Source organism: Linderina pennispora (genome assembly GCF_002104995.1).
Source record: "Linderina pennispora strain ATCC 12442 chromosome Unknown DL89scaffold_10, whole genome shotgun sequence".
In the NCBI taxonomy this organism is placed as follows: Eukaryota; Fungi; Kickxellomycota; class Kickxellomycetes; order Kickxellales; family Kickxellaceae; genus Linderina; species Linderina pennispora.
Genome location: NW_024468258.1, coordinates 529,583 through 555,328, shown reverse-complemented (window position 1 = coordinate 555,328; position 25,746 = coordinate 529,583). Strand labels below are relative to the sequence as shown.

The following is a 25,746-nucleotide window of genomic DNA, read 5'->3' as shown; positions in this document are numbered from 1 at the left end:
GATAATCCATGTTTCAGAAAGGATCATTGCACTTGTTGACACGAGCAGACTAGGCCATCGACACTGAGCACTAAGCTGCCAGGAGGCGCCGACACCGAGGACGAGGCAAAGGATCCAAGCTTGATGCAGCGAAATCAAGGGATATGCTGGTCGGCGCACTGATGTCAAAGTGCCGGGCACTAGCGTTCCAGGTGTCAGCAGACAGGCCAGCCGCATGCGCTTGCTGATTATGAATCTGCGGTCGTGCAGCTTGCCAAGTGGTCAGACAACGGCAGCGACCTGGCTCTAGGATATTGAGTATTTACTAGCAGCCGTTATTCCTTTGCACATGGGCAAGGCAGGAGTACGCACATGCGCTGGTGGCTCTCAACAGGTGGACCGAGAAGGCGCCGATGACACACACCAATGCAGCCGACTGGAGCACTGTCTCGGCGCTGCAGATTCGGCTCCTGGATAAACTCCGGTGGCCACTGTGGGTAGACAACTTCAAGAATCGCTTGGCTGAAGGAATTTCCCGGCTCATTCATACCGGTTCTAGGCGCGATTGTCGTCATGCGTGACGCAATACATTTGATCATATGCAACAGCAACACATCGTGTGCCTGCTTCATGATCAGCGTGATGGCCATCACATACGTGCATGGGATGGAGTGTGCCAGTTTTGCACAGCACATAAAGTCAACACACACCACCATGCCCTGGCACAGGTATAGCAAGGTCCTTTTCCCCTCACAACTTTATAAAACTTGCAGTTTATACCATCTACACCGTGAATTAACGATACGACAATGCATAAAATTGGTGGCGGGATTCTTAACGTGCCTCATACTTGCGCATACTGCAGTGCAATGTATTGGACGTGGGTGGAGGTTAGACACCATGTGCTTACTGAATGCGAAATATACAAGCACGAATCGGCCCTGCTTGGCTGACATGTCGTCATTGTGGCAGAGGGCGCGCAGTGGCTGGGATTTTGAAGGAAAGGGGCCAAGGGTAAAAAAGAATTGCAAAGGGCAGAGGTAGGGGTGATGGCGAAAGGGTAACATTTACGTGCCATTCGCGAATCAAGGGTGGCAGGCGGAAAGTATAAAACAGAAGCATACCTGCTACCATGCCTTCCTACCCCTCTTCACCTGTTGCCCCACTGATATCTTTATTCACCCATCTTCCCTTGGCCCGCACCCCTGAAATACTCTGTTGGCCCACCCACCATGCCTCCCAGCTTTGAGTACTATGGCAGATACGAGTGCCCGAACTGTTTTGCCGAGTTTTCTACCATCACTGAGATGAACGTCCACAAGTACTACACGTGCAAGAGCAGAACCATCAACCTGGACTGGTAGCGAGGGTGCATGCTATCTGGCCTGTAGATGGCATTGGCCTTTTGTCCTATACACAACACCACTACACGTTTATATCATACTTCCATATGTATAGTTTTCGTTATAAATAAAAAGACCATGGCAGCATTCAGTGCTCTTAGTCCTCAGTGCCAAAGTAGCGGTCGCCAAAGTCGCCAAGGCCCGGAAGAATGTACTTGCGGTGGTCCATGCCCTCATCGACCTCAGCAGAGATGATCTGCAGACCAGGGAACTTCTCCAGCATGTGCAGGGCGCCCTCGGGCGAGCAGATCAGGTTGATAAACAGGATGCGGTCCTCTTTGACGCCGGCCTCCTTCAGGACCTCGGCGCACTTGATTGCTGAGCCACCAGTAGCCAGCATCGGATCGAGCAGCAGCACCCAGCGGTCCGCAATATCCTTGGGCAGCTTCGAGTAGTACAGGGTCGGGGTGGCGGTGCGTTCGTCGCGCTGGATCAGCACCTTGCCGATGCGCACGCTGGTGCACACATCGCGCAGGCCCTGCTCCATGGACTCGCCCGCACGCATAATCGACACTCCGCAGATGCGGCCCTGGAAAGACACGCCCTTGAAGGGCACGCCCATGGGTGTGGTCACCTCCTTCTCGACCACAGGGAGGTAGTTCAGGCCCTCCTCGACCAGCAGCCGGATGACACGGTCGGAGTAGAACACAAAGTCGCTGCGCTTGGTGTTTTTGTCGCGGATGATCGTCATTAGCGCCTTGAGCTGGTGCGTCTGCGGGAGCAGGTGGAACCGCGGGTGCTCGGCGACCTGGGCAGCGAGAGAAGACATTATTACTTTACAAAAGGGGGGAATGGAAGGAGCTCAATTACTGGAACCGAAAAACCAACACGCGCACAAAACAACCAGAATGATGTGCAAGTAGAAAAAAAAGGAGGCGCAAAGAAAGACGAAGAGCAGAAGAGAGGCGTGGGTCTGGCCGCATGTCTTTTATAGCCCCCAGCATGGCGCTTGAGCTGGGTGCAGCCGGCTTGCAAGGACAGATCCCCACACGTCGAACTGTGCCCCTAAACTGCATTCGGTCGTGTGCTACCTTCCGAATGCAGCGCGGGGAATATCTGACTGCCTGGTCGTATTTCCAAAGCAGGCATGCATCACACAATATAGGCAATTTATAGCTCGGCCGGTTGGGTAACGAAATCAATTAGAAGCTTGCGAGCGCCATCGTCATGCCACAGGGTCCAGCTCCAGGCTATCAGACCCGCTGGACGTCATCCGGGCCAGCACAGCGTGCTCCTGCTCGAGCGTCGACGCGCGATACTTGAGACGGCACAGCGGCACATTGGTCTTGTGGACCTCTGTCTGACCGGTTTCCAGATAGTCGCGGCCAATCCAGTGGCGCTTGACCTCGGCCTCGAACCCGCTCTGCAGCACAGGAGTTCATGGCCAGCTCACACATGTCGACGCTGTTGAACTTCCAGATCTGCGCGGCAATCGAGTACTCCTCAATCAGCGGCTCCTTGGTGAAGTGGAACTGCAGCGGGTCGTCGGTCGACAGGGCCACATTGAGTCCGCGCTGGAAGTACGTGTTGAAGGGACTGCGCTCGTACACGAGGAACAGGGCGTTGTTCGACAGCGGCGACATGGCCAGGCCGATCTGCTGCATGTAGTACAGATACTGCAGGGCAGGGACCTTGCGCAGCAGGATGCCGTGGTTGATTGCCTGGGCAGTGAGGAACGCGGCCGACAGGTGCTCGGTGTCGCCGGCCTCGCCAGCGTGCGGGCGGAACACGAAGGTGTTGAAGCCGCGGCGCATTCGCCACTGGTTCAGCGAGCACAGGTTGGCCATGGTGAAGTAGCAGTAGTACGTGTATGGCGGGTTGGACTCCGAGTCCCAGACACACGGCAGCGGGTACTTTTTGTGCATGCGGCGCTCGGGCTTGGACTCGTCGTCGACGGTGTCGAATCCAACAACGCGCTGCAAAAAGACGTGCAGCTTGGGGTGCGAGCTCGGGTCCTTGGTGACCTCGAACAGGGGCTGGAAGATGTTGCGGAGCACCTGCTCAAAGTTCTCGACCTGGCCACCCGCCTTGTAGACATTGTACAGGCGCGGGGTCTGGATCAGCCAGCGCACGTTGTTTGAGAACAGCTTGTGGTCGACGACCCATGCCGCCAGCTTGTCCCACTCGTCGATAGAGCGGCCATAGATCGAGATGCGGTACTCGGCCATCTGGTACTTGCTCTGCTCAAGATCAGACATGACCTCCTTGGTGATCTGCGCAAAGTATTCGCCGTCGATAAAGTTGTCAGTCTTCATGAAGATCTCACGCAGACGCGACTCTCCCAATCGGATTGTACTTCAAGTTGAACTTGTCGAAGCGATGGTAGGCGCCATTGTGCGCGTGCATGTCCAGGGTGTCGATCGACAGGTCGTACGCAGTCAGATTGAGCGACTCAAACACCTGGCGCAGCGTCAGCGTCTGGACCGTCACGCACAATGACGGGGCGGTCCGGCTCGGTCTTGAGCTTGTACTTGATGAAGCGCAGCAGGTGCTTCTGGTTCATGGCACTGGCCAGATGCACGTGTCCGTCGACCTTGCGCACGTTGTACAGGTCACGGTGCGGCACCATCTTGGACTGCATGGTCTCCTCACGCTCATTCAGCAGCACATACAGCTGCCAGCGCGCGTCCAGATAGCGCAGGCGGCGGAAGGCCCAGGTCTTGATGGGGCCGTCAGAGATCGTGTCGAGCACAAAATCCAAATCCATATAGTACTCCTTGATCGACGGCACCTTAGTGAACGGCTCCCGGCCCTCGTCTTTGGCCTTTTGGGTTTCAAACACCGCAAACACGCCCGACTCGACCATCTCAAACACGCAGTCGTCGGCCTGCGGGATCTTGCACTTGCTCATGTCGAACTCCTCCTGGACATCCGTGGCAGGCTCGTTAAAGTTGCGCCAAGCGGGTGGAGGTGGTTTCGGGTAGATCTTCCATCCAGGCTTGTTGATTGGATTATCGGCCTCGTGCTGGCAGCTTATGTCCATGTACTTGTCGCGCAGCGCCATGCACTTGGCCAGCGCATCGCCGATCCGTCTGAGCTCCTGCGGGCCCTCTGCCATGCCAGCCAGCTCGGTTGCCTCATCAGTGATGTGTGTGCGGATCATCATGTTGCGGATCTCTTTCTCGAGCCGATGGCTAACAACGGAGTCATCCAGGAGCTTCTCTGAGAACGCCTCATCCTCGTCGCACGTCAGCGTGCTCATGTTGCGCTTTCCGGGATCAAGCGTAAATGCCGGCATATTGCGTGCCTCGACCAAAGATGGGCCGGAGCGCGGCGAGAGCTGCGTCAGGATCGCGTCGGCATGGGCCTGGCCGAGCTTCTGCGACATCAGGATCGATCGAGGCGTCGAGGGCATGAGGCCGGCGGGTGTAATCGAGGGCTCGAGGGTTTGGTGTGCTGGCAGAGGCGATCCGGCTCCGTTGGCCGAGGCCGCGCCGCTGCGGGGCCGCTCAAACATGGCACTGACAAATGCCTTGTCGGCCTCGTACTTGCTCTTGCTGAGGGTACGCATCGTCACATACGGGTGCGTGGTGGAGCTGGACTCGGGGAAATCGTCGTCGTCGAAGGAGCGGCGCATGCTGGTCTCGGAGCTGGAGTCAGCCGAATCGACAGATGGGTCGTCAGTAGTCGTCATCCAGTGGAAAATTTTCTGCGTGGTGCGGGGATTGTTTGCTTGAGCTGGTACAGGTTGTGCAGGTTGTTGTCTTATCGCTGGTGCTGAAGAAGGAAAGGGAGCTTTATTAAAAGGAGAAGTGCAAGCGCGAGAGAGGGCGTCATCATGCCCTTTATATAGCTGGCTGATGGGAGAGTAGCCCGTTCTAAAACTGCCACAAAAGGAAAGTCGACATTCGCAGTTGCAGCACTATTTGCTAATATGTGAAATATTCCTCGTCAAGTGACCGCATGCTTGGCTGCCGCAGCACAGCAGGCATCGCATTTGGCTAGCCATCAACCGAGGCTAAGCCGCAAGCCATTCATCGTTTTCTCACTGCTGTATGCGGCTGAGCAACTGTCGCTTTCTAGCCCGAGTCCATACCGCAGCCCAGAAACCCGCAAAAAAGAGACAGGGCTGCGGCCACAGAGCAGTATGTTGCCTCCGTGAGAAAAGCGCACATGTTATAGCCATCAATAACGGGAGATGTGGGTAGTAGGGGGTGGCAGTGGCACGGGCAAGAAAGAGAGCCACAGTGTATGCAGGACTGGCAGCGGCGAAAATAGAGCGTGCATTCTACCCGATGCCCAGCCGTGCATGCCGCTCTGGTTTTCCACAAGAATACCGACGCCTGGCGCCCCCAAATAATCATGCAGAGATCGTCCATCGCTCTGCCTCGCGAGGTATTGCGCTGGTCATCTGGCCCGTCATGTGATTCTCGGGTCGTCACAGCCCCCAGGTACCGTGAAGGGGTCGCTGCGTATTGGGTCCAGCAGCGGAGGCAGCGGGTCCTCATGGCTGTGGATCTCACAGGTCTAGCCATCGGTCTGCGACGTAGCACAGACATCTGGAATGACGCAATATGTCGTCCGTCCCATTATGCCTATGGCATGATTAGTGCAGCCAAATGTGGATATAGCGTGCGTGTCTCTCAATGGGCCACTTGACGAAGTCCCGCGCCCTTTCTTCTTCCATATTTCATTACGCACATACGGATTGACCCAGCCTAAGCATGTCATCATCAGCAGAAAACGGATACGACGACCTGGTGCTCAAGGCAGGCACCGACATGGGCACGCTCTTCGACGGCTTCTTTGGCAGCATCGAAGGCCTGCGTGCCGGCCAGCCCTCAGATAAGGGCGTCAACGAGACGAATTGCAGGAATCTCAGCACAGCTCTGGGCGCCGCGCATTGACCGGCACGAGGACGAAGACCAGGTTGTGCTGCGCGCGCACTTGCCGAATGTGCCACACAACCATATCCGCATCGACCGGTCAACGCCGGGCCGGCTGAAGATCTTTGGTGAGTACAATAGCCAGACGGTGCGTGAGCATGGAGTTGGATCGGGTCACCGAGAAGAGGCTGGGCCAGTTCGAGAAGGACGTGCCGCTGCCACCGGCGGCCAACGTCGAGCAGATCACGGCTGTCTTTGAGGGGCCTGTGCTAGTCATCACGATTCCCCAAGTAGCCATAGGGGGGTTCCATAGACATTTGGATGTTGATAGTAAGATTTATAGTGTGGACAATTTAGAGGTTAGGGAGACGGGCAGCTGGCAGAGGCGGCCAGCAGCTTGTTTGCGCGGTCGCGGGCAATCTCGACCATGTCGGACAGGCCAGTGAGCAGCTCGGTGGTGCGGTCGCCATGGGCAATGCGCTCCTCGACGATCGGGAACAGGCTCTCCTTCTTGCGGCCGTTGACGAAGATGACAAACCGGAACCCGTATTTGTCCTCGTACCTCTTGTTCAGCTCGGCCCACTTGGCCAGGATCTCGTCCTCGTTGGACGCCCGCTGGCCCTGCTCGATCTTCGACAGCGCCGACAGGTTGGTGGCCTTCTCGCCAATACGCGGGTGGGCGTTGATGACCTCCAGGAGCTCCTCCGGCGTCAGCTTCTTGATCTCTGCACCGGCCGTGTCCAGGAGCTGGTCGTAGCTGGCAAACGGGCGCTGGTCGTAGATGCGCTTGGTCAGGACCGCCGTGGGCTCAAACAGGAGCGAGATCACCGAGGTGAACTTTTCCAGAGTGAGCCTGTTGGTCTCGGCGATGGTCGGGATGGTGGGAAGGCCAGACATTGTGTGATGTGTACAGAATAAAGTTGGATGAGAAGAAAAAAAACGAAAAAGAGAAAGCAAGGGCAGAGAAGCGGACGGCGGCGGAAGGAGAGAGCAGCCACTTGCGCTTTTAAAGGCCAGTCCCGAGCAATCTCGAAGACGACGCAGCTGTTATCTTCCGAGCTACCTAATGTGCCGCGTAGAATGGTCGTGCACCCGTAGTCCTGAGGACATTAGCTGCCAGAAAATGCCCCGCTATTTGGAGCCTCTGAGGAGAGACGCAAAACTGCGGGGAATTACTGGCCCTAATTACAACAGCGGCCGATCTGGTGATATGGCAAGCCAGATTATATCTGCCTGGGATCAGGATCACTGGCTTTTCAAGCAAGCAAGGAAAAAAAAACGAGGTGTGCTCAAAGGTTAGTGCGCTGGTCGGGTCCCGCGCTCTTCTCTCCCTTCCGCTTAGCAGCTTTCCCCCGACACATACACATTTATCCTACACAGCATGGCAGACGACGACGGCTTCATTCCTGAACTTTGCCACGACCGAGACATCTGCGCCCGTGGTGCGTACCACCAAGGCCAAGAACGGCGGGCGGTGGAAGGACCGGCTACACGAGCGGCGCGTGAAGAAGCACCAGGCAACCAAGGAGCAAAAGAAGCTCAAGCAGTCCAAGGCAGGCTCGGATCCCAGCCAATACCAGCAGCACAGGCAAGAGCAAAAGACGCAGCAGGACGATGAAGTGACCCGGCTGCTGGACGAGATCAGCGGGCACCATCCCAGCAAACAGAAGCAGAAGGCCAGCAGCGCAGCAGGAAGCTCGGGGCCTACACCTCTGACTGGCCAGGCAGGCAAGCAGATTCGTGTCGTCGCTGTTCACAAAGAACCCAGAGATCCCGGTGCTGCCGAGCAATGCAGGGCAGGACAAATCGGTGTCGAGCAATGCAGTGGTGGACACGTCGACGTTCGAGGGACTGGGACTCGACTCTGATGTTGTAAAGTTCCTGCACACAAAGCTGGAGATCTCGAAGCCAACAGCGATCCAGCAGAACGCACTGCCGATCGCTGATTGGCAAGGAGGTCGTGGGCGGGTCTGGATGAGACGTTTGATGTGGAGCGGGACGGGCAGATTGAGCACGACGCGTTCATCCAGGCGGCGACTGGATCCGGTAAGACGCTGGCGTACCTGCTGCCCATCATCCACCGGCTTCTGACAGCCAGCACGATGCCGACAAAGGGCGCGTATCCGTCGCGCGAGCTGGGGACATTTGCCATTGTCCTGACGCCGACGCGCGAGCTGGCGCAGCAGGTGTACGAGACAATCCAGACGCTGGTGAATATGCCGCTGGACAAGAGCACGGGGATGCGGGCGCACTGGATGGTGCCTGGAATTGTAGTCGGTGGCGAGAAGAAGCAGTCGGAGAAGGGGCGGCTGCGCAAGGGCGTGACGATCTTGGCATGCACCCCAGGGGCGTCTCCTGGACCATCTAGGAGAACACCAAGGCGTTCATGGTGGACAATCTGCGGTGGCTGGTGCTCGACGAGGCCGATCGCCTGCTGGAGCTCGGATTCGAGGAGACGCTGAGCAAGATCCTTGCGCTGCTGGACGAGAAGCTCAAGTTCCGTGTGCCTGTGCTGGGCCGGGCCACCATGGTCAACTCGCCGTTTCTGCCCAAGCGCCGCATCAACGTGCTGTGCTCGGCCACGCTGCAGGACAACGTCAAGCGGCTGGCGACGCAGTCGCTGAATAACCCGCGGTTCATCAGCGCCACCAAGGTGCATGAGAATGCGGACCAGGCGGCTGAGGAGGCCCAGGGCCACCGCGGTAAGCAGGGCGCCAGCAGCGCCGACGACGAGGATCTGCTGGACAGCGAGGGGCGGATCAAGTTCACAGTACCCGACCAGCTCGTGCAGCGGGCGGTGATCGTGCCGGCTAAGCTGCGGCTGGTCACGCTGGTGGCCCAGATCAAGAACACGTTCCGGCGGCAGCCCAGCAGCAAGCTGATCGTGTTCTTGTCGTGCAAAGACGCAGTCGACTTCATGTACTTTTTGATGGCGCATGGCGGGCGGCAGGCCGAGGCTGAGGACGACCAAGACGACGTCACCAAGGATCTGTTTTCTGACGCAATGCGGGACTCGGACGACGAGGACTCGGACGAGGCAAAGAAGCAGAGGGAGAAGAAGGCGCTCGACAAGGCGGGCCCGCGGCTCAAGGACGACGAGATTGTGCTGGACTCGACCGTGTTCCCTGGCGCCAAGCTGTTCCGCCTGCACGGAAGCATGCTGCAGAAGCGCCGTACCGAGACATTCCTGGCGTTCTCCAAGAGCACGCAGGCGTCGATTCTCTTCACCACCGATGTTGCTGCGCGCGGCCTCGATCTGCCCAACGTCAACTCCATTATCCAGTTCGACCCGCCCTCGGATGTGTCCTCGTATCTGCATCGCGTGGGCCGCACTGCGCGTCTCGGCCGTGTGGGCGAGGCCATCCTGTTTCCTGCTGCCCAGCGAGTCCGGCTACATCCAGCTGCTGCAAGACAAGGGCCTGCGGCCGCAGGACGAGAGCATGGAGAGCGTGCTGAAGCTGACGGCGAAATACGAGGGCGTGAAGAAGGCCAGCGAGTGGCAGCTGCGGGCAGGCGAGATCCAGGCGATGCTGGAGCGGTTCACGCTGGGCAACATGGCGGCGGCGGGACTCGCCAAGCAGGCGTACCTGTCGTCGATCCGAGCGTATGCGACGCACATTTCGGCCGAGCGCAGCATCTTCCATGTCAAGTTCCTGCACTTTGGCCATCTGGCCAAGGCGTTTGCGCTGAGAGAGACGCCCAAGGAGGTGGCGTCCGGCAAGGGCAACAACCAGCGCGCGGTCGAGGCCAAGGAGAAGAAGGAGCATGAGGTGGCGGTCAAGAAGCGCCCGCTGTTCAAGCGCGGCAACGACATCAGCGAGTTTGCGGTCGGCGACATCAGCGCGTACTACGGTCCCAGGGTCAAGCGGTCCAAGGACTGACTTTTAGATCAGCCTGGCGCGTGATGCAACGTCAGTACGGGATTGGGGGATGGGCAGCTGGCCTGGCCGTTAAATTGGCCGGGGCATTCTCTGCTGGTTCCCTCGCCTCTTGCTCGTTTTTTTTTCCTCATTGCTTTCGTCTTTTCCTTCATCAAGAAATAGCGTATTACCTTCTACACCATGCCTGTTCAAAAGTTCACCAACGCTGCCGGTGCGCTGGAGCGCGTCGTTCTCTCTGGCCCCGAGGGCTCCTCCTGCGAGGTGTACCTGTTTGGCGCCACCGTGACGTCCTGGAAGTCGCAGGGCAAGGAGCGGCTGTACGTCAGCTCTCTGGCCAAGCTGGACGGCACCAAGGCGGTGCGCGGCGGCATCCCCCTGGTGTTTCCGCAGTTCGGCCCCGGAGCACTGCCGCAGCACGGGTTTGCGCGCAACACGACGTGGGAGCTGGTCGACAGCAATGACCACGGGGCCAGCGCGGTGGCGCGGTTCCGGCTCACCGACTCTGAGCAGACGCGCCTTAGCAAGTGGCCGTACAAGTTCTCGATCATCTACACTGTGGATCTGACCGCGACGACCTTGTCGACGATCCTGCAGTTTGCCAACACGGATGAGAAGCCGTTCGAGTTCACGTCGCTTCTGCACACGTACTTTGGCGTGCCGCACATCAGCGATGCTGTGGTCGAGGGGCTCAAGGGCGTGGAGTATGCAGACAAGGTCCTGGGCACCGAGAGCGTGGAGGAGCGCGACCTGGTCTCCATTGACAGGAACGAGGACCGCGTGTACAGGGATGTGCCGGGCGATGTGTGTGTCCGGTATGGGGGCGATGCGGTACGGCTGAAGCGGTTCAATTTCAAGGACATTGTGCTCTGGAACCCGTGGGCCGAGCTGGCCAAGGGCATGGGCGACTTTGCTGATGCCGAGTACGTCAACATGGTGTGCGTGGAGGCCGGCACGGTGGCCAGCGCAATCAAGCTGGCGCCCGGAGAGACTGCGTCGTATGGGCAGCTGCTGACGGTGGAGAGCGTGTCCAAGCTGTAGAGAACAAACAACAAATATATGATCTGACAATCTAAGACTGGGTGGGGGGCGAGATGCGGACAAGTGTGTGCCCAGAGCTCCTAGTGCGGAAAAAAGACCAGCTTTGGGCTCATGCTTCTAGACGGGCAGGTTCCCTGTTGTGTACCAGCTTGTGCAAGCTCCTTTTACTTTCTGTTCTCTACAATTCACGCATTCCCTGTTACTTGCTATTTCCTTTCGTTCAGACTAGCTCCACCATTCGTTTTTCTTTTTGAGCGCATGGTAGTTGGCGAGCACCCTGGGCCCGTGGTTAGCGCTGAATCCCTCGACCAATACACAATAGACATAATGCCCTCGACGCAGACACAAAAAGCCAGCGAGCAGCTTCCGGGCGGGCGTAGCTTGCGGCGGCAAATACGACGGTTTGTGCAGCACCACCTGGCACTACTGGTGGTATTCGGGGTGACGCTGACACTGGGCGGGCTGACAGCGCACTCGTACTTCCAGGGCCAGGTGGACAGCGGCTCGTGCCAAATGAGCTGGAGCCGGCCGCGGTTCGTGCTACAGACCGAGTTTGACAAGGGGTGGACGCGGTTCGCGGACAAGTACCAGCTGCATTTGTACCGCGAGGGCGGTTTCGACGTGCACGACGAGCCGTACCGGATCCCGGTTCTGTTTGTGCCGGGGAACGCCGGCAGCCACAAGCAGGTGCGGTCGATATCGTCGGCGGCGGCGGCGGCGTTTGTGGAGCTGGCGGGAAAGGACCCGGAGGTGGTGGAGCGGGGGCAGATCGGGTTTGATTTCTTCACGGTCGGGCTGAACGAGGAGTTCACCGCCCTGCACGGGTACTCGATCCTGGAGCAGGCTGATTTCATCAACGACGCAATCCGGTTTATTCTGTCGCGGTACGCGGAGACGAGGGCAAAACACCAGGTTGCAAGTGCGGACACCGAGTTTGCGCTGCCCACTTCGGTCATTGTGGTGGGCCATTCGATGGGCGGGGTGGTGGCCCGCACGGCGTTTACGCTGGCGAACCACATTGTGGGGTCGGTGCAGGCGATATTCACGCTGTCGACGCCGCACAACAACCCGACGGCGTCGCTCGAGTACTACGTCGACAAGGTGTACATGGGCGTGAACAGCTTCTGGCGCCACGGCTTCCACAACGGCACATTGGACAACGTCAGCCTAGTGTCGATTGCCGGCGGCAACCGGGACGGCATGATCAACTCCGACTATGCGTACGTGGGGGACCTGGCGCCCGCACGCAATGCGCTCAGCGTGCTGTCGTCGGGGATCAACGATGTCTGGCTGAGCGTCGACCACCAGTCGATTCTGTGGTGCGGGCAGATGGCGATAAAGTTTGCGCGCATGCTGACCATGATCATGGACGCACGGCGGCCCGAGCAGATTCTGCCGCTGGATGAGCGCATGCAGCTGATGCGGCGCGAGCTGTACTCGGGACTCGAGGAGAACTTTGAGAATGTCGAAAATACGGAGGTGCGCAAGACCACGCACGACGACTACCGGTATGTAAAGACATACGATGGTGCTATTTTGCTGACATCGGCCGATGTGCTGTTGATGGCAAGCCATGGCAGCTCGCCAAAGAAAACTGTCGGGCTGCATCTGCTGCCGCTGGACATGGAGCTCGGGCCGTCGGCGACGATCCAGGTGGCATATGAGCCGGATTTCCTGGGCAGCACGCTGGGGGAGCCGGTGCTGCTGGGGTGCAGCAGGAAGAGCACAGATGTCGCTGAAGACGTGCAGTGCCAGACCATTCCAGTGGCCCGGACAGTGACACTGCCCATGCGTACGCAGGACGAGGATGCAGATGCGCCGGTGATGGCCCTAAAGTACCTGGAGGCCGCAGCCCGCCACATGGACGGATTCGATTACTTGGGGCTGGAGCTCCCAGCCAAGGCCGGACCAAGCGGATACCTGCGCGCATCGATCGCGCACTCAGTGCCTCGGATCACCGCCCGCCCCAGCTACATGCAGCTGCTGATGCCATACACAGTGAAGGCGCCAGGCAAGGGCGGGGAGCTCAACACACGCACGCGGATCAAGCTGCACGTGCCCGAGGATCCGTTCTTTGTGTTCTCGGCCCAGCTCGCCATGGTGCCAAATGCTGGGCCGGGCCCAGCGCGCACAAAGTACCCGCGGTTCGAACCGATCGTGCGGCAGTCGGACAGCCGCAGGTTTGAGAGCAAGTTCTGGACGAACCGCGCCTCGTTCGATCTGGCGATCCACGGGCGCGGCGCATACCTGCCAGCCGACGAGCTGGTGGATGTGGGCGATCTGGGCGCGGCGCCGTGGGACGGACTGGACATTGACGTGTGGGCGGACCCCGACTACTACGCGGGGCTGTCGCTGACGCTGCAGATCAACTGGTACTCGTCGCTGAACCGCCTGGTGAAGCGCTACGACATGGCATTGCTGGCGCTGTCGTTTGTGTGGGCGAGTCTTGTGCTGCTGCACCAGCTGCATGCGTGGAGCATGGAGCAGCAGGGGGCGCAGACGCGGTTCCCCAGCAGCCTGGCGGCCATCGAGCGGCTGGTGCGGAACGGGACAGCAGCCGGGCTGGTGATCGCCGGGCTGGTCTCGCCGCTGGTGCAGCAGGCGGTGGCCCATGCGATGCAGGACACATGGCGGCCGTCGACGGTTGCGTGGTGGAACTAACCTGTTTATGGGCGTGCGCGGCTCCTGGGTGGACGCTCAGCCTGGTGCCTGCGCTACTGGTGGTGGCCTCGCTAGGGGCTCGTGGCGCTGGAGGCCCTCGCGCTGGCGCTGGTCTGCAATACGGCGGCGTGGGTGGCGGCGGTGACGCGGCGGGAGAGCACGCGTATGCACTGGGCGCGGCACGAGGTATTGCTGACGATTGCCGCCGATCGCGCGAAACCGACGCTGCCGGTGCGGCCCCTGGTGGCCACCGTCGGCTTCGTGGTGCTTGTGTGCACCTTTGTGCCATACCAGTTTGCGTTTCTGGTGATCTACATGGCGCAGCTGATCACCGCCGTGCGCACGCTGGTCCATGCGCGGCTGGCGTCGCCGGGCGGGGCGCCTGTGTACGCCGACGCGCATAGCAGCGCGGACGGTGCTGGATGACCGGGCGCAGTACCAGCTGGCGCTGCTGCTGTTCTGGACCAGCAGCCTGCCGTACTGCGCGCCCGAGCTGATGGTGTGGGTGCGGAACCTCAGCGTGCTGTGGCTCGAGGATGCCCCGTCCGACCACAACCTGGCCAGCATGGCCGGGTACTTTGCCCTGCGCTTGCTGGCCGCCCACCACGTCGTGCCGCGCCTGCCGCCTGGGCATCTGAGGCGTGTCACGTGTCTGATCTTTGCTGTGGCTGCTGCCGTGGCCTGGCTGTGGAGCATCCGCCGCCCGTATATTCTGTATGACATTGGAAACGCCATCTCCTGCATGGCTGGCGCTGGTGCAGTTTGCCGACTTCCCGCTGCGCCTGGTGTCGCAGCACATCCAGGCCCCGGCCGCTGCCGACAAGCCTTCCTCGTTCAGTGAAGAGCTGAGCCGCAAGCTCCGATAGAGATATCCTTTTTTTATTATCACCTGTGGCCATTAATAAACATCCTTTTATGCTAGAGTGCCGGGCCTGGGGTCTTGACGCACGACGCACCCTCCGACACAATGTCCAGCAGCTTGTAGTGCGTATCGATGCCGCCGTCGGGCTGGCTCGCAAACACCTTGCGGATCTTGTCGGCGATCTGGTCAAAGTTGTCCACTGCCAGCGCCAGAATCGTGGGGCCCGCTCCGCTCAGGCAGATGCCCAGCAGCCCCGGCGTGTTGTCCGGGTTGAGTGTCGCCAGGATCTCGGGCAGCCCCGGAATCAGGTGCTTGCGGTACGGCTGGTGCACCTTGTCCTCCATTGCGCGGTAGATCAGCCACGGGTCCGGCGTCTCGCGTCCCAGCGCTGTCGTCAGTACCGCCAGCCGCTGCAGATTGAACACCACATCCTTGATTTCATACGAGCCCGGCAGCGCCGCCCGCGCCTTGGACGTCGCCAATTCGAACTGCGGGATAATCGTCACCGCCTTGATCTTCGACGAGCACCCGAGCTGCACGTAATGCCCGATGTTGGCTGGCGGCAGCTTGATCTCGCTGTTCTGCCGCTGCGCCTCCAGTTCGCGCTGGCGCTGCTGGCTCGCGTCGCCCTCGCTCTCGGGGATATTGCCCGACCGGTCGACCTCGATCAGATAGCTCGCCACAAACCCGCCCACCAGCGCCGCCGCCACATTGTCCGGATGGTGCTCGATCATCAGGCAGTAGTCCAGCATCCGCTGCTTTGTCAGCTGCAGCTCGCCCACTGCGTCCGCCAGCAGCACGCCGGCCACCACCGCCGCTCCCGACGAGCCCAGCCCGCGGCCCAGCGGAATCCGGTTATTCACCACTACGTGAGTTGGGTGCGGGAAGTCGCGAGCGCCGTGGCAGGACAGGACGTACAGGGCCGTGCGCGTAATCAGGTTCTTTGTCGGATCCAGCGAGAGCCCCGACGAGTTCTCGCCCTCGTACGAGATCGTGATGTTGCTGGAACGAACTCCGCCTGCGTCGCTTGGACCGTAGCGCGGACCGTCAGGTACAGCGACAGGGAGAGCCCCATTACGTCGAACCCGGGCCCGATGTTGGCCGAGGTTGCAGGCACGTTGATATCAAAAGTGACGCTCATGCTTTTCTAGATCGAGAATTGCCGGTTGGAAAAAAGAGTGCAGAAGAAAAGAGTGGGGGAGGATAAAAAACACAAGGGTTCAAAGCAGTTGCGCCTGTCTCTTCTGTCCGTCTGTGGGGCGAGGAGGACGGGCGTCTATTTATACTAGTCCGTGGCTCAGTTCATTCTGCCATCTGAGAAGAAATAAGCGCACAAAGAATCGATTAACCGAGAAGGCGCGTTTATTGAGTCACGTCAGCTTGCGGCCCGATTTGCTAGACCAAGCCCGCTCCTTTCCCTCCCCTTATCTCAGTTACCTCTTCTCACATCCTTCACTGCATGCTACCGCGACGTATATCTCAGCTGGCGCAACCGCTGCGCTCACCAGCTCCACACGTCCTCCACACCCCTCCATTCCACAGGCTCTCTGCGCGCCGCCTTTTGCGTAATAGGCGACGAAATTCTCAACGGCAAAGTCCACGACTCAAATTCACATTACTTTGCCCGCAAATGCTTTAACCTTGGCGTCGCCCTGGACAAAATCGACGTCGTCCCGGACCAGCACACGTCGATCGCCAACACCCTGAAGCGCCTGGCGCACTCACACGACTTTGTTTTCACCTCCGGCGGCATTCGGCCCGACCCACGACGACATTACCTATGAGGCCATCGCCATGGCCTTTGCCCAGCCGCTGGCATACCACAAGGAGACGCTGGAGAGAATGCATAAGGATCATGAAGCTGCGCCAAACCCATGTGACGCTGCCTGATCCGAACGGCTCGCTTGCAGGAAGTGGCCAGCGCAAGGATGGCGCTGTTTCCTCAACAGGCCACGGTCGAGTATCCGTGCGACAAGTACTGGGTGCCAGGTGGTGCAGATCCGCAATGTGCATGTGTTTCCGGGCATTCCGCGTCTCTTTGAAGAGCTACTTGATGCCTACCTGCCGACCCTGGTGGCGCGCATGTCGAATACGCCTGTGCGGCCATTTATGCGGGCATTGGTGGGAACCCAGCTGCGGGAGTCGCAGATTGCGCCAGTACTCGAGGAGATGCAGAAGAAATACGAGACAATGGGTGTCAAGCTCGGGTCGTACCCGAATTGGACCCCCGTACCGACTGAAGGTGCTGCTCGCCAGCCGCTGGTCGTGCTGTCGGCTGTTGGTAGTGATCGAGGAATCGTCGAGCAGTGCCGGCGAGAGCTGATAGAGCAGCTCGAGGGCTTTGATGTTGAGCAGTCCAACTTAGGATATCTTTTTTGTGGATTATATTCATTGCGTCTTTGGATAGCGCTGCTAGGAATCAGAATGGCATGAAACCAGATGAGATCGAAGGTATCGAGGGTAAAACTGAACGGTATCCAGAATTCAGAACCTAGTTTAATTGCTATGTAAACTGTGTCTTTTCATTTGTCAACCGAGATAGACACGCAATCGGGTTGTAGCGCTCATACATGTCAAATCACACTTGTACAAGCACACCTAGCTGGTGAGCACTTGTATTGGCCAAGTGTCACAAGCGAAAATATTGGTGTGGTATTTCGCTGCTCGATTTCAAAATATGCCACCCTGCAGTCTTATGCTAACGCCATTGACTGCTATGTCGAGGATGTCAAGACCATGGCTGAGTAGTGCATTTATCTCAAACCACCTTGCCATGACACATGGTGTTGACCATTTAACTGTGTTCATTGACTTGACTACTGTTGACAAACCAGATGTCTATATTTAAAACTATGTGCATCGCCATCAAATGGGCCCACACTTTACGAACAACCACATGATGACTGTTAAATATGCAATATTAGGGTGATTTCGGTAATAAGCATAAAATAAATTTTGTGTGGTATTATGAGGGCTGGCATTAGGCCGGCCAACATCGCCCTGCACCACCATGCTCAATACCGATTACACACCTAAAAGGGTCCCCAAGCGCCTGGCAGCCCACCTTTTTCTCTTCAGCTGATTCTACACGTATTTCCCTCCATATATGCCGATAATTCACTCATTTGTCTGAATTGCTAGCAGATCCAGACAAAATATCGTGGGCAACAGAACATTCGCATAGCTCATGTCCATACGATCGGATTGATGTTCAGTCGACTATTACGCCATGGTCACTGACATGGAATTCAGCCAGGGTACGGTCAAAATGTGTCCCAGCATCACTACCCCCTACATAGCTGAATAGCCTGATATGGTCAACTCACGGCCGTACTGCTTCACCAGGAACCTAGTATACATATCTCGGAACAGACATGCAAGGATGGTGCCTAATATGTCCTACCTAAAACCACTATCTGGTACATTTCGATAGTGGGACGCCGTCGTTTGCAACGACTATTTTCGACCGTCGGTGCCAACAACGTATCATACTCCACTGTCCTCCGCCCAGCAGACATCCCACGGTATAGTTGTGTGGATGATAGCTCTGTCATGGAGCATGTTCGGCAAAATGAGTCTCTTAATAGCGCTGCCGAGCATCAGTTTACAACAGGCTACTTCTGAGTCTTGTCAGTGGATCTCAACTGCTATTGCGCCAATGTATGCTACACAAGTACTGACCTGATATAAAGCCATAGCCATAATTGTCTGTACCTGTAATAATACAGGTACATCCACACACTGCCGATGACTCGGTATGGAGCAGTCCGAATTCGGTGCAAGTACACCCACGTTCTAGACACATGTATTGTACCATCATGTTTGGTCTATAAATCTCCGCCCCCAAAGGCATCTAATTTTCGTTATTATCTATGCATGAACCTGTCTGTTGGGCTATGGAACTGTCGAGGAATATGCTTTGTAGAAATTTGATATTGGTGGTGTCAGTAGTAAACACCTTCATCCCCAATAACCGTCTTTAAATTGCGCTCCAACTAGCCTGTGCGCAGCATCAACGAGCCAGGGCCAGTTTTGGAAATTACTTAAAATAGGTCATCTGAAAAATTCCCCGCGCCTAAGAGTGGTTTTGGCTCTATAGCTTGAAAGGAGGATCCTGGCGCCGCGTCACCATTCCTGCGATGTATAAAAGGGCTCTCTCATCCCTGGAGCAAAACAAACACCTCACCATTCATCTTTTCATCAACACTCCCAACACACCTATTACGATGTCGTCCTACTTCACCATTGCTAAGGATTCTGCCAGCAGTGCCTCTTACGTCTACACCGGCAAACTCCAGCCCACTGATTCCGTTGACAGCCTAACCAGCCCGGCCTATAAGGTTCGAATACACCCGCGATACTGTTGTCCTGACAACATACTCTTCGGACGGCGAGCAAATATCAACTGCCGCGATCAACTGCAACGCAATCCCGGTCTGCTGCTATCTTTGACAAGAATGACGAGCACGACGCGGCCCGCCGGTTCGGAAGCATGGCGTGGAAGTTTACAAACGCCAGTGGGCAAAAATACAAGTGGCACATCACTCATCAAGGAAGGACATGGGTGCTGCGCCAGGGGCACTCCAATGACTGTCGCCACATACACAAATCAGGGGCCGTTTTCTGAGATCCAGGGTATGCTAGCAGTGGAGGCAAGCAGTCGGCAGCGATTTCCTCAAGCTTATCCTCATCAGTTGGGGACTGAACCCGCAAGACTCTTGATGACGAACGCTCCAAGGACGATCCCTAAGCTTATCTCCACCCGCTACCCACACAAGGGCGGCGAGTGGATGGCTGATGGCTTCTACAGTGCTACTAACCGCGGCGGTCTTGATTTCGCAGGCATCGCCAGTGGCTGGCGGGTTCTAGGACTGGTATCCAACTTGGCATAGCTACGCTCTTGACTATCCACCTCTCGTAAATAATAGTTTGGCAATTTGATATTTGCTATTGCCATATCATAGTCTAGGGCTGATTTAGCGAGCTAAACCTCTTCATATCCTTGTGCCGCCCTCAATCGATGATTCCTCTGTTGGGAATTCGCTAACACATGGAGAATGGCAATCATAAACGAATACAACAAATGTGTGTTTTCTACACTACGGATTGTGGCTAACTCACTTGCCTGCTGTGTGGGTTGACTCAGCTGAACAGGTAACCTTCTTTTATCATTCTGATATATTGGCCATCTAGAACTTATAGCATTGCCCACCAGACGACACCAGCGCTGGCCGATGGCCATGTCAGCCGATCTAGCAGATGCCAAAGCAACCCAAGTAGTGGCAGCATTGGGCAGTTCCTGAGCGGCGGCAACTTTCTGCCTGGTGGCCATAGCGGTGGCACATGTGTATCCACAAGGGTCCTCATCTGCTTGGCTGTAGCAGAGGGCACACATGCTCAAGGTCTAGAGCACAAGGTGGAAGATGTAGGGTGATAAAAAGCAACGGAGACAAGGGATATATTGATGTGGTGAACGCTAAACAAAGAGGAAAGGAATGGGAGTGGGTGTAAAGGTCTTGTACCATCGCTCCGGTGGCAGAGCCAAAAAAGGTGAAACAAGGAAAAGAAGCAACAGAATGAAAATATTTGTAGTTTGCGGTAATCGGATCTTAGGATTCTAACATCTGCACCTCTTAGGGATGATAATCTGGAATCATTTGCTGAAACATTGCTTGCTATTGCTCGCAGAGGCATCGACCTAATATTTCCAATGTCATTCGTGGTCTTTTGTACACGAGGGGGTTTTGCATACATAGTGGACTATACATTCAAGGAGGAGAGCATGGAAAGCAAGGTCTGGCAACTTGCTGACAATGACCAAGCTACCAAAGATAAATTAGCCTATATTCTCGTAGTTGCGTAGTGTTGACGTTCGGTGCATCGACCTTGCACAGAGCAAGCAGAGGATCAATAGGTGGGGTGTGGTTCAACTAAGCAGTATACAGCGGCAGCTCCATGGTACTAGCAGAAACATATACGTTCTGTAGATGTGCGGATGAGCACTAATATGTGTAGAAACTAGCAAAGGAACTGTGGATCATCCGGGACTTGAAAGTGATGGATAGCCAGATCCGATGCCGCTAGTTGTTTGGTCATTATACCCCTGAAAGATCCTGCATTGGAACTCTGTCCATTTTTGAGACAGCCCCTCCAGTCACTATGGATTGTGCTCAACAAACTCTTTGCGTGCATAGTATATGCCAAAATTGCACTACCCATGCTGGTGTGTGATCGGATATCCAGCTGTATATCGAGTCTTCTGTAATAGAGTAGCAAAATGGCAGGTACCCCACGCTGGTCAGCATTTAGATACCATGGGCGCTGAATGGAGGTAGGTTTCCAAGAACGGCAAAGGGCATGGCTCGGGGACGGGCCAGCAGAAATGTAGATTCGGCCTGAATTTGCCCTCCTTGCATGGCGGAGTTCCAGATTGCTTTTGGCACATGGTCTAGCGCACAAGATCACTGGGCGGGAGGGCAGCATCGGCCATAGAGGCGCCTGTGCAGAGAATCAAGCGCCTGCGCATTCAGCCCATTGGTTTTCCGATAAGAGAGCACAGGAAAAAGACCCACTACAGTGCCGGTGCAGCAATCAGTTGGCATGGCCATATAGAGCGCAGAGAGCCAAGGATGCACTCTCAAGCCAGCCCATAGACAACTACTAGAATCGATATGAACAATGATCTATGAATACCGATCTGCTCTCTCGGGTCAGAATGTCAGCCTTGACTGAAGATTTGTTACTGCTCACTCAGCCCCTATAGACCAGTTGAATCGTAGTTACAAGACTGGGACTGACAACGTATTCTGCCAAAGCGTTCACAGTTACGAAAGACACGGTGTAGTCTGCTCAGCCCACTGCTTAGCCTTCAGGTGCTTTTGGCGTGCAATGCATAGACAGACACAATCCAGAACACACGGCTGGTATGTACATGATTTAATCGAGCTGTATTGTACGTCCAATTTTTGTGGTAGCTGTTGCATTGAAAACGACATGGTCTCAGATTATTTGCCCAGCACCTGCTTGCCCAAGCGGGCCAGGTGGAAGTTGACGGACGACCGAGCCTTCCCTGGCGCCTTCTACAGAGAACATACATTTTAGTAGCCGATGAAAAGCGGGTGCACAGAGCATTGGAGCTGTATTTGCTACGTACCGCCTTTTGCATGCATGAGATCAGGTTCTTTGCTACCTCGGCGCACCGGGCATCATCAATGGACGTGGACGCCCAGCAGGTCACCAGCGAGGACATTTCGACGGCGCACGGCGAGATACCCTTGATCTTCTTGGGCTTGACCCGGAGCTTCGGCACATTGACACCCGACATTGCTGTGTGATGTGGAATTGAGAAAGGAAAAAAGAAATGACGCTGGCAAGAGGGAAAAAGGGAAAATTCGAATTGCAAGTACACTTAGCGTACTCAAAAACGGAGGCGGATCACACCGAGATAACTGGCAATCAAGGAATCACACCTGCGATCTAGAGCTCCAGTAATTTCGCAGCAAAAAAAAAAGTGAAATTTTCAGCCAGCCCAAGGCTTTGCTCGTCTTTATTCCCCTTTAGTCTGTCAAATTACCCTACATATTAGCAATGTCGAAGAGAGAAGTGGTGCAGTTCGAGGGCCACAAGTTTCATGAAGCAGCGCCTGGTGTTCTCAGTTCTGAGCCAGCGGCCGGTGCGCATTGACCGGATCCGCTCGGACGACGAGAACCCAGGGCTGCGGGACTTTGAGATGTCGCTTCTGCGGCTGCTGGAGCGGGTGACGAACGGGTCGCGGATCGTGGTTTCGCACACGGGTACGTCGGTGCTATTCCAGCCGGGAATGATCCAGGGAGGCAAGGTGGAGCTGGAGTGCCCGGTGAGCCGGGCGGTCGGATACTATCTTGAGGTGCTGGTGGCCCTGGCGCCGTTCGGCAAGGAGCAGCTGACGGCGACGCTGCGCGGCATCACAATGAACAACACGGACCTGAGCGTGGACACGATCCGTACGGCGACGCTGGTGAACTACCGGCACTTTGGGCTGTCAGAGGGCGTGGAGCTGAAGATCACGAAGCGCGGAGCACCGCCGCGGGGCGGTGGAGAGGTGCGGTTCATGTGCCCGGTGGTGCGGCAGGTGCAGCCGCTGATGTTTGTGGATGCGGGACGGGTGAAGCGGATCCGCGGTATTGCGTATGCGGCGCGCGTGTCGCCGCAGACGGCAAACCGGATGGTGGAGTCGGCGCGCGGCGAGCTGAATCGATTCATCCCAGACATTTACATTTACACGGACGTGTATAAGGGCGCCGAGTCGGGGCTGTCGCCGGGTTTCGGCGTGTCGCTGGTGGCCGAGTCAACCACAGGTGCGCTGCTGACCGCCGAGCTGTGTGCGAATGCGGGTGATGCGCCGGAGGACATTGGGCGGGATGCGGCCCGCATGCTGCTGACAGAGATCTGCCGCGGTGGGTGCTTTGACGCATCGCACCAGTGGCTGGCACTGCTGCTGATGGTGCTGGGACCTGAGCATGCGTGCAAGACGCGTATTGGCAAGCTGACGCCGTTCTCGATCCAGTATCTGCGCGATCCTGCGTGAGTTCTTCAACGTCAAGTTCAAGATCAAGCCGGATCCCGAGACTGAGACTGTGCTGATGACGTGCTTGGGCACTGGGTACATCAACGTCGGCAAGAAGACAACATAAAGCTTTAAATATAGCCATTGACTATCACAAAGAAGAAGAATGTGTCTGTTCAGAGCGGCTGGGTCAGCGAGTGCTCGCCACGCTCGCGCACAGCCACGGCCTGGCCGACGTGGATGGTCTGGCCAACGGTGGTGGGGGCGGCCTGCATGCCAAAGCACACCTGCGATGGCTTGCCGGGGTCGGAGCAGCGGAACTTGCGCAGCGACTTCATCGGCTCGCGGTCCTTGCTCATGGCGCCTGTGGCCAGGATCGACATTCGGCATAGTGCAGCGGGGCGTTCTGGAGGCAACGCACATTTGCCACGACTCGCCCGACTCGGAGCTGAACTCAATCAGCGTCCACGACTCCTCGTCGTAGGCGGCGCCAGCGCTATTGTCAAGCACGACATTGGGGCGGAAGTTTGCCTGGGAGAGCGGGCGCGGCACGTTCTTGTTGACGTGAGCCAGCGAGGGCTGCGTGGTGATGTGGAACGGGAAGACGTCGGCAAAACTCGACTGCGGCGGCAGCGGGCAGATGTCCTGGCTGGGCACATAGCGCGACACCATACGCGTTGCGTCGGGGTCCTTGTAGACGAGCCGCACGGGCTTGCCGATGAAGGCCGACAGCCAGGCGCGCGCGCTATCGCCGCAGCAGCGCCCGATCACGTCGTCGTACCAGACGCGCACTGCGAATTGCTCGCCCAGGTCGCCTGCCTGCGGGTGCAGCGGCACTGCAAGCACATCGGCCATGGAGTCGGCCGAGAGCACCAGCCGGTTGCCCGGCTCGTCAATGGCTACTTTGATCAGCGCCATGTGCGGCTCCTGCCGCTGCGTGACGAAGCGCCCGGTCTTTTCGTAGAGGAGCATCCACAGCCGGTCGTACTTGAGGCCGGTCGCCGTTACTTGCGCGGCTGCAACTGCCACGCCGCCGCAGGACTTTACTGGGTAGACGTGCAGTGCGGAGACCTTCCAGGCGGCGTCGGGCGGTGAAACAAGAGTCATTGTAAAGGCTAGTTATGTATCTGGAACAATTCGGGCTGGAACCCACCCATGGCTCTGGCTGATGCGTGCCTCGCCCTGGCACTGCATATATGGGAGCCAGCTGCATGCCGACACACCCCGTGAGTAGCAGAAGCAGTATGCCAGCGTGCCAAGGCCCTCTGGGCGGAATCAGCGTGTGGGCGGTGTAGTGTGATTCGCCCGCCTATAAAAAGACATGCGGGCTGGTCAGTGGAGACTTTGAGCTAGCCTTTTTCTCCACTTGCTTCACTCTCTTCGCATTTCTCCTCTTCTAATTACCATTTATTATTCGAGCTGCACCTTTTTCTTGTACAGACATCTCTAATTATTTAACGGTGGTTTTTGTGGGAATTCGGCTTAAAGGACACGCTTTGGAAAACATCTCTCTTTCTTGAAAATGTAAGTCCTCGAATCGCAGTGCCCTCACGCCCATATGCTATTGCTAAACCCATTCCTGAAACAAAAAACTTTTTGCTCCTAGGTCGTCGTACAACAACAACAACAACGGTGGGTACAACAGCAACCCGTATGCATATCCGTCAGAGAACAACCCCACCAGCGGCGGCAACAAGGGGCAGGAAGTGCAGCGCCAGGTCGATGAGGTCGTGGGCATCATGCAGGAGAACATCAACAAGGTGATGGAGCGCGAGGAGCGCCTTGACACCCTGCAGAACAAGACCGAGCAGCTGAACGAGGGCGCGAGGCAGTTCCGCCGCGGTGCGACCGACGTGCGCAAGAAGATGTGGTGGCGCGACATGAAGCTTAAGATCATCATCGCCGTCATCATTATCATTCTTATCGTGGTCATTGTCGGTAAGTAGCTCTTGATACATGCTGTGCGTGACAGCAGCAGAGCAGCCAGGCATGGCCTAGACCCGCCTGGCCTTGTGCTCCTGCTTAATTGCATGCATGCATGAAAGTGTCTGGGGTCTAGAGGAGCACATCTGATGTACTAATTATTGCCTTGCATATATTACCTGTAGTTCCCTGTCGTTATGTCAAAGAACAAGTAAAAAATGGTTCTCGTTTTGGGCACCCGCACGTATCGATCTCGCTCTCATGGGACACACCCTGTCTTGTGAATGAGAATGCACAGGTTTTTGTGTTGTTCAGCAGGGAGAGACCGTTTAGTGCCGGCTGTTTCTTTCTGGCCCAAGGATTGGTACTTTGTTGTCTAGTTTTTCCTTCGTTTCTTGTTTTTTTCGACCCCGTTTCTTTCTCTTCTTCAATATACCTTTGTCACATCCCATTGCCTCCCCATGCCGCACGCTACATGGGCTACGACGGCTGGAGCCCCAGGGCTCCATGTGGGCATCGGTGAGCAGCTGATTTGATTCCCCCGTCCCCTAGTTGATCGCTGGCAACGTTTTTGTCATGGCCAAGCGTTCCCTCGCTTCCACAAACACCAGCTCGATTTTCTTGCTGC

At 56.8% G+C, this 25,746-nt stretch overlaps 15 protein-coding genes across 15 annotated transcripts; 8 read left to right on the top strand and 7 right to left on the bottom strand.

The window, feature by feature from the left end:
* Positions 1 to 1,251: 1,251 nt before the first annotated feature.
* Positions 1,252 to 2,594, bottom strand: DL89DRAFT_31606 (PRTase-like protein). Its single transcript, XM_040891045.1, has one exon. The coding sequence runs from the start codon at positions 2,149 to 2,151 to the stop codon at positions 1,480 to 1,482; it is 672 nt and encodes a 223-aa protein (XP_040742141.1). The 5' UTR covers positions 2,152 to 2,594; the 3' UTR covers positions 1,252 to 1,479.
* On the bottom strand, positions 2,548 to 5,016 carry DL89DRAFT_275386 (AMP deaminase; the record flags this gene model as incomplete). The annotated part of the gene is made up of 5 exons (XM_040889298.1): positions 2,548 to 2,743; positions 2,778 to 3,631; positions 3,660 to 3,782; positions 3,817 to 4,422; positions 4,522 to 5,016. The coding sequence occupies 5 exons, from the start codon at positions 5,014 to 5,016 to the stop codon at positions 2,548 to 2,550; spliced, it is 2,274 nt and encodes a 757-aa protein (XP_040742140.1).
* A 1,030-nt stretch (positions 5,017 to 6,046) lies between these two features.
* DL89DRAFT_294220 (uncharacterized protein) lies at positions 6,047 to 6,502 on the top strand (the record flags this gene model as incomplete). Its single annotated transcript, XM_040890491.1, has 4 exons — positions 6,047 to 6,175; positions 6,210 to 6,356; positions 6,391 to 6,441; positions 6,482 to 6,502. 4 exons carry the CDS (start codon positions 6,047 to 6,049, stop codon positions 6,500 to 6,502), a joined length of 348 nt encoding a protein of 115 aa, XP_040742139.1.
* On the bottom strand, positions 6,225 to 7,188 carry DL89DRAFT_31545 (uncharacterized protein). Its single transcript, XM_040891034.1, has one exon. It carries the CDS (start codon positions 7,103 to 7,105, stop codon positions 6,569 to 6,571), a length of 537 nt encoding a protein of 178 aa, XP_040742138.1. The 5' UTR covers positions 7,106 to 7,188; the 3' UTR covers positions 6,225 to 6,568.
* Positions 7,189 to 7,274: 86 nt separating this feature from the next.
* Positions 7,275 to 10,089, top strand: DL89DRAFT_294218 (P-loop containing nucleoside triphosphate hydrolase protein; the record flags this gene model as incomplete). The annotated part of the gene is made up of 6 exons (XM_040890490.1): positions 7,275 to 7,283; positions 7,597 to 7,950; positions 7,979 to 8,176; positions 8,215 to 8,529; positions 8,577 to 9,557; positions 9,595 to 10,089. The coding sequence occupies 6 exons, from the start codon at positions 7,275 to 7,277 to the stop codon at positions 10,087 to 10,089; spliced, it is 2,352 nt and encodes a 783-aa protein (XP_040742137.1).
* A 225-nt stretch (positions 10,090 to 10,314) lies between these two features.
* On the top strand, positions 10,315 to 11,106 carry DL89DRAFT_217114 (aldose 1-epimerase; the record flags this gene model as incomplete). The annotated part of the gene is made up of 1 exon (XM_040884324.1): positions 10,315 to 11,106. A coding segment is annotated over one exon (792 nt), but the record flags the coding sequence as incomplete, so codon positions are not given.
* Positions 11,107 to 11,589: 483 nt separating this feature from the next.
* DL89DRAFT_209809 (PGAP1-domain-containing protein) lies at positions 11,590 to 12,579 on the top strand (the record flags this gene model as incomplete). The annotated part of the gene is made up of 1 exon (XM_040884170.1): positions 11,590 to 12,579. A coding segment is annotated over one exon (990 nt), but the record flags the coding sequence as incomplete, so codon positions are not given.
* A 2,084-nt stretch (positions 12,580 to 14,663) lies between these two features.
* DL89DRAFT_268834 (homoserine kinase) lies at positions 14,664 to 15,888 on the bottom strand. The gene is made up of 2 exons (XM_040888057.1): positions 15,660 to 15,888; positions 14,664 to 15,630 (listed from the first exon to the last, which is right to left on the bottom strand). Exons 1-2 carry the CDS (start codon positions 15,789 to 15,791, stop codon positions 14,707 to 14,709), a joined length of 1,056 nt encoding a protein of 351 aa, XP_040742134.1. The 5' UTR covers positions 15,792 to 15,888; the 3' UTR covers positions 14,664 to 14,706.
* Positions 15,889 to 16,055: 167 nt separating this feature from the next.
* On the top strand, positions 16,056 to 17,098 carry DL89DRAFT_31379 (uncharacterized protein). The gene has a single exon (XM_040891017.1). The coding sequence runs from the start codon at positions 16,431 to 16,433 to the stop codon at positions 16,971 to 16,973; it is 543 nt and encodes a 180-aa protein (XP_040742133.1). The 5' UTR covers positions 16,056 to 16,430; the 3' UTR covers positions 16,974 to 17,098.
* A 1,747-nt stretch (positions 17,099 to 18,845) lies between these two features.
* On the top strand, positions 18,846 to 19,582 carry DL89DRAFT_268833 (uncharacterized protein; the record flags this gene model as incomplete). The annotated part of the gene is made up of 1 exon (XM_040888056.1): positions 18,846 to 19,582. A coding segment is annotated over exon 1 (643 nt), but the record flags the coding sequence as incomplete, so codon positions are not given.
* Positions 19,583 to 19,986: 404 nt separating this feature from the next.
* On the bottom strand, positions 19,987 to 20,622 carry DL89DRAFT_31367 (uncharacterized protein). Its single transcript, XM_040891013.1, has one exon. It carries the CDS (start codon positions 20,402 to 20,404, stop codon positions 20,048 to 20,050), a length of 357 nt encoding a protein of 118 aa, XP_040742131.1. The 5' UTR covers positions 20,405 to 20,622; the 3' UTR covers positions 19,987 to 20,047.
* An 857-nt stretch (positions 20,623 to 21,479) lies between these two features.
* On the bottom strand, positions 21,480 to 22,034 carry DL89DRAFT_268832 (uncharacterized protein). Its single transcript, XM_040888055.1, has 2 exons — positions 21,804 to 22,034; positions 21,480 to 21,729 (listed from the first exon to the last, which is right to left on the bottom strand). Exons 1-2 carry the CDS (start codon positions 21,972 to 21,974, stop codon positions 21,655 to 21,657), a joined length of 246 nt encoding a protein of 81 aa, XP_040742130.1. The 5' UTR covers positions 21,975 to 22,034; the 3' UTR covers positions 21,480 to 21,654.
* A 174-nt stretch (positions 22,035 to 22,208) lies between these two features.
* DL89DRAFT_323855 (18S rRNA biogenesis protein) lies at positions 22,209 to 23,322 on the top strand (the record flags this gene model as incomplete). Its single annotated transcript, XM_040891419.1, has 2 exons — positions 22,209 to 23,152; positions 23,196 to 23,322. Exons 1-2 carry the CDS (start codon positions 22,281 to 22,283, stop codon positions 23,320 to 23,322), a joined length of 999 nt encoding a protein of 332 aa, XP_040742129.1. The 5' UTR covers positions 22,209 to 22,280.
* Positions 23,323 to 23,371: 49 nt separating this feature from the next.
* Positions 23,372 to 24,336, bottom strand: DL89DRAFT_323854 (uncharacterized protein; the record flags this gene model as incomplete). The annotated part of the gene is made up of 2 exons (XM_040891418.1): positions 23,629 to 24,336; positions 23,372 to 23,549 (listed from the first exon to the last, which is right to left on the bottom strand). Exons 1-2 carry the CDS (start codon positions 24,300 to 24,302, stop codon positions 23,372 to 23,374), a joined length of 852 nt encoding a protein of 283 aa, XP_040742128.1. The 5' UTR covers positions 24,303 to 24,336.
* Positions 24,337 to 24,669: 333 nt separating this feature from the next.
* On the top strand, positions 24,670 to 25,470 carry DL89DRAFT_268830 (synaptobrevin). The gene is given in 4 exon segments (XM_040888054.1): positions 24,670 to 24,719; positions 24,802 to 25,133; positions 25,145 to 25,146; positions 25,307 to 25,470. Coding segments are annotated over 4 exon segments (363 nt in total). The 5' UTR covers positions 24,670 to 24,717; the 3' UTR covers positions 25,334 to 25,470.
* The last annotated feature ends 276 nt before the right edge of the window (positions 25,471 to 25,746 follow it).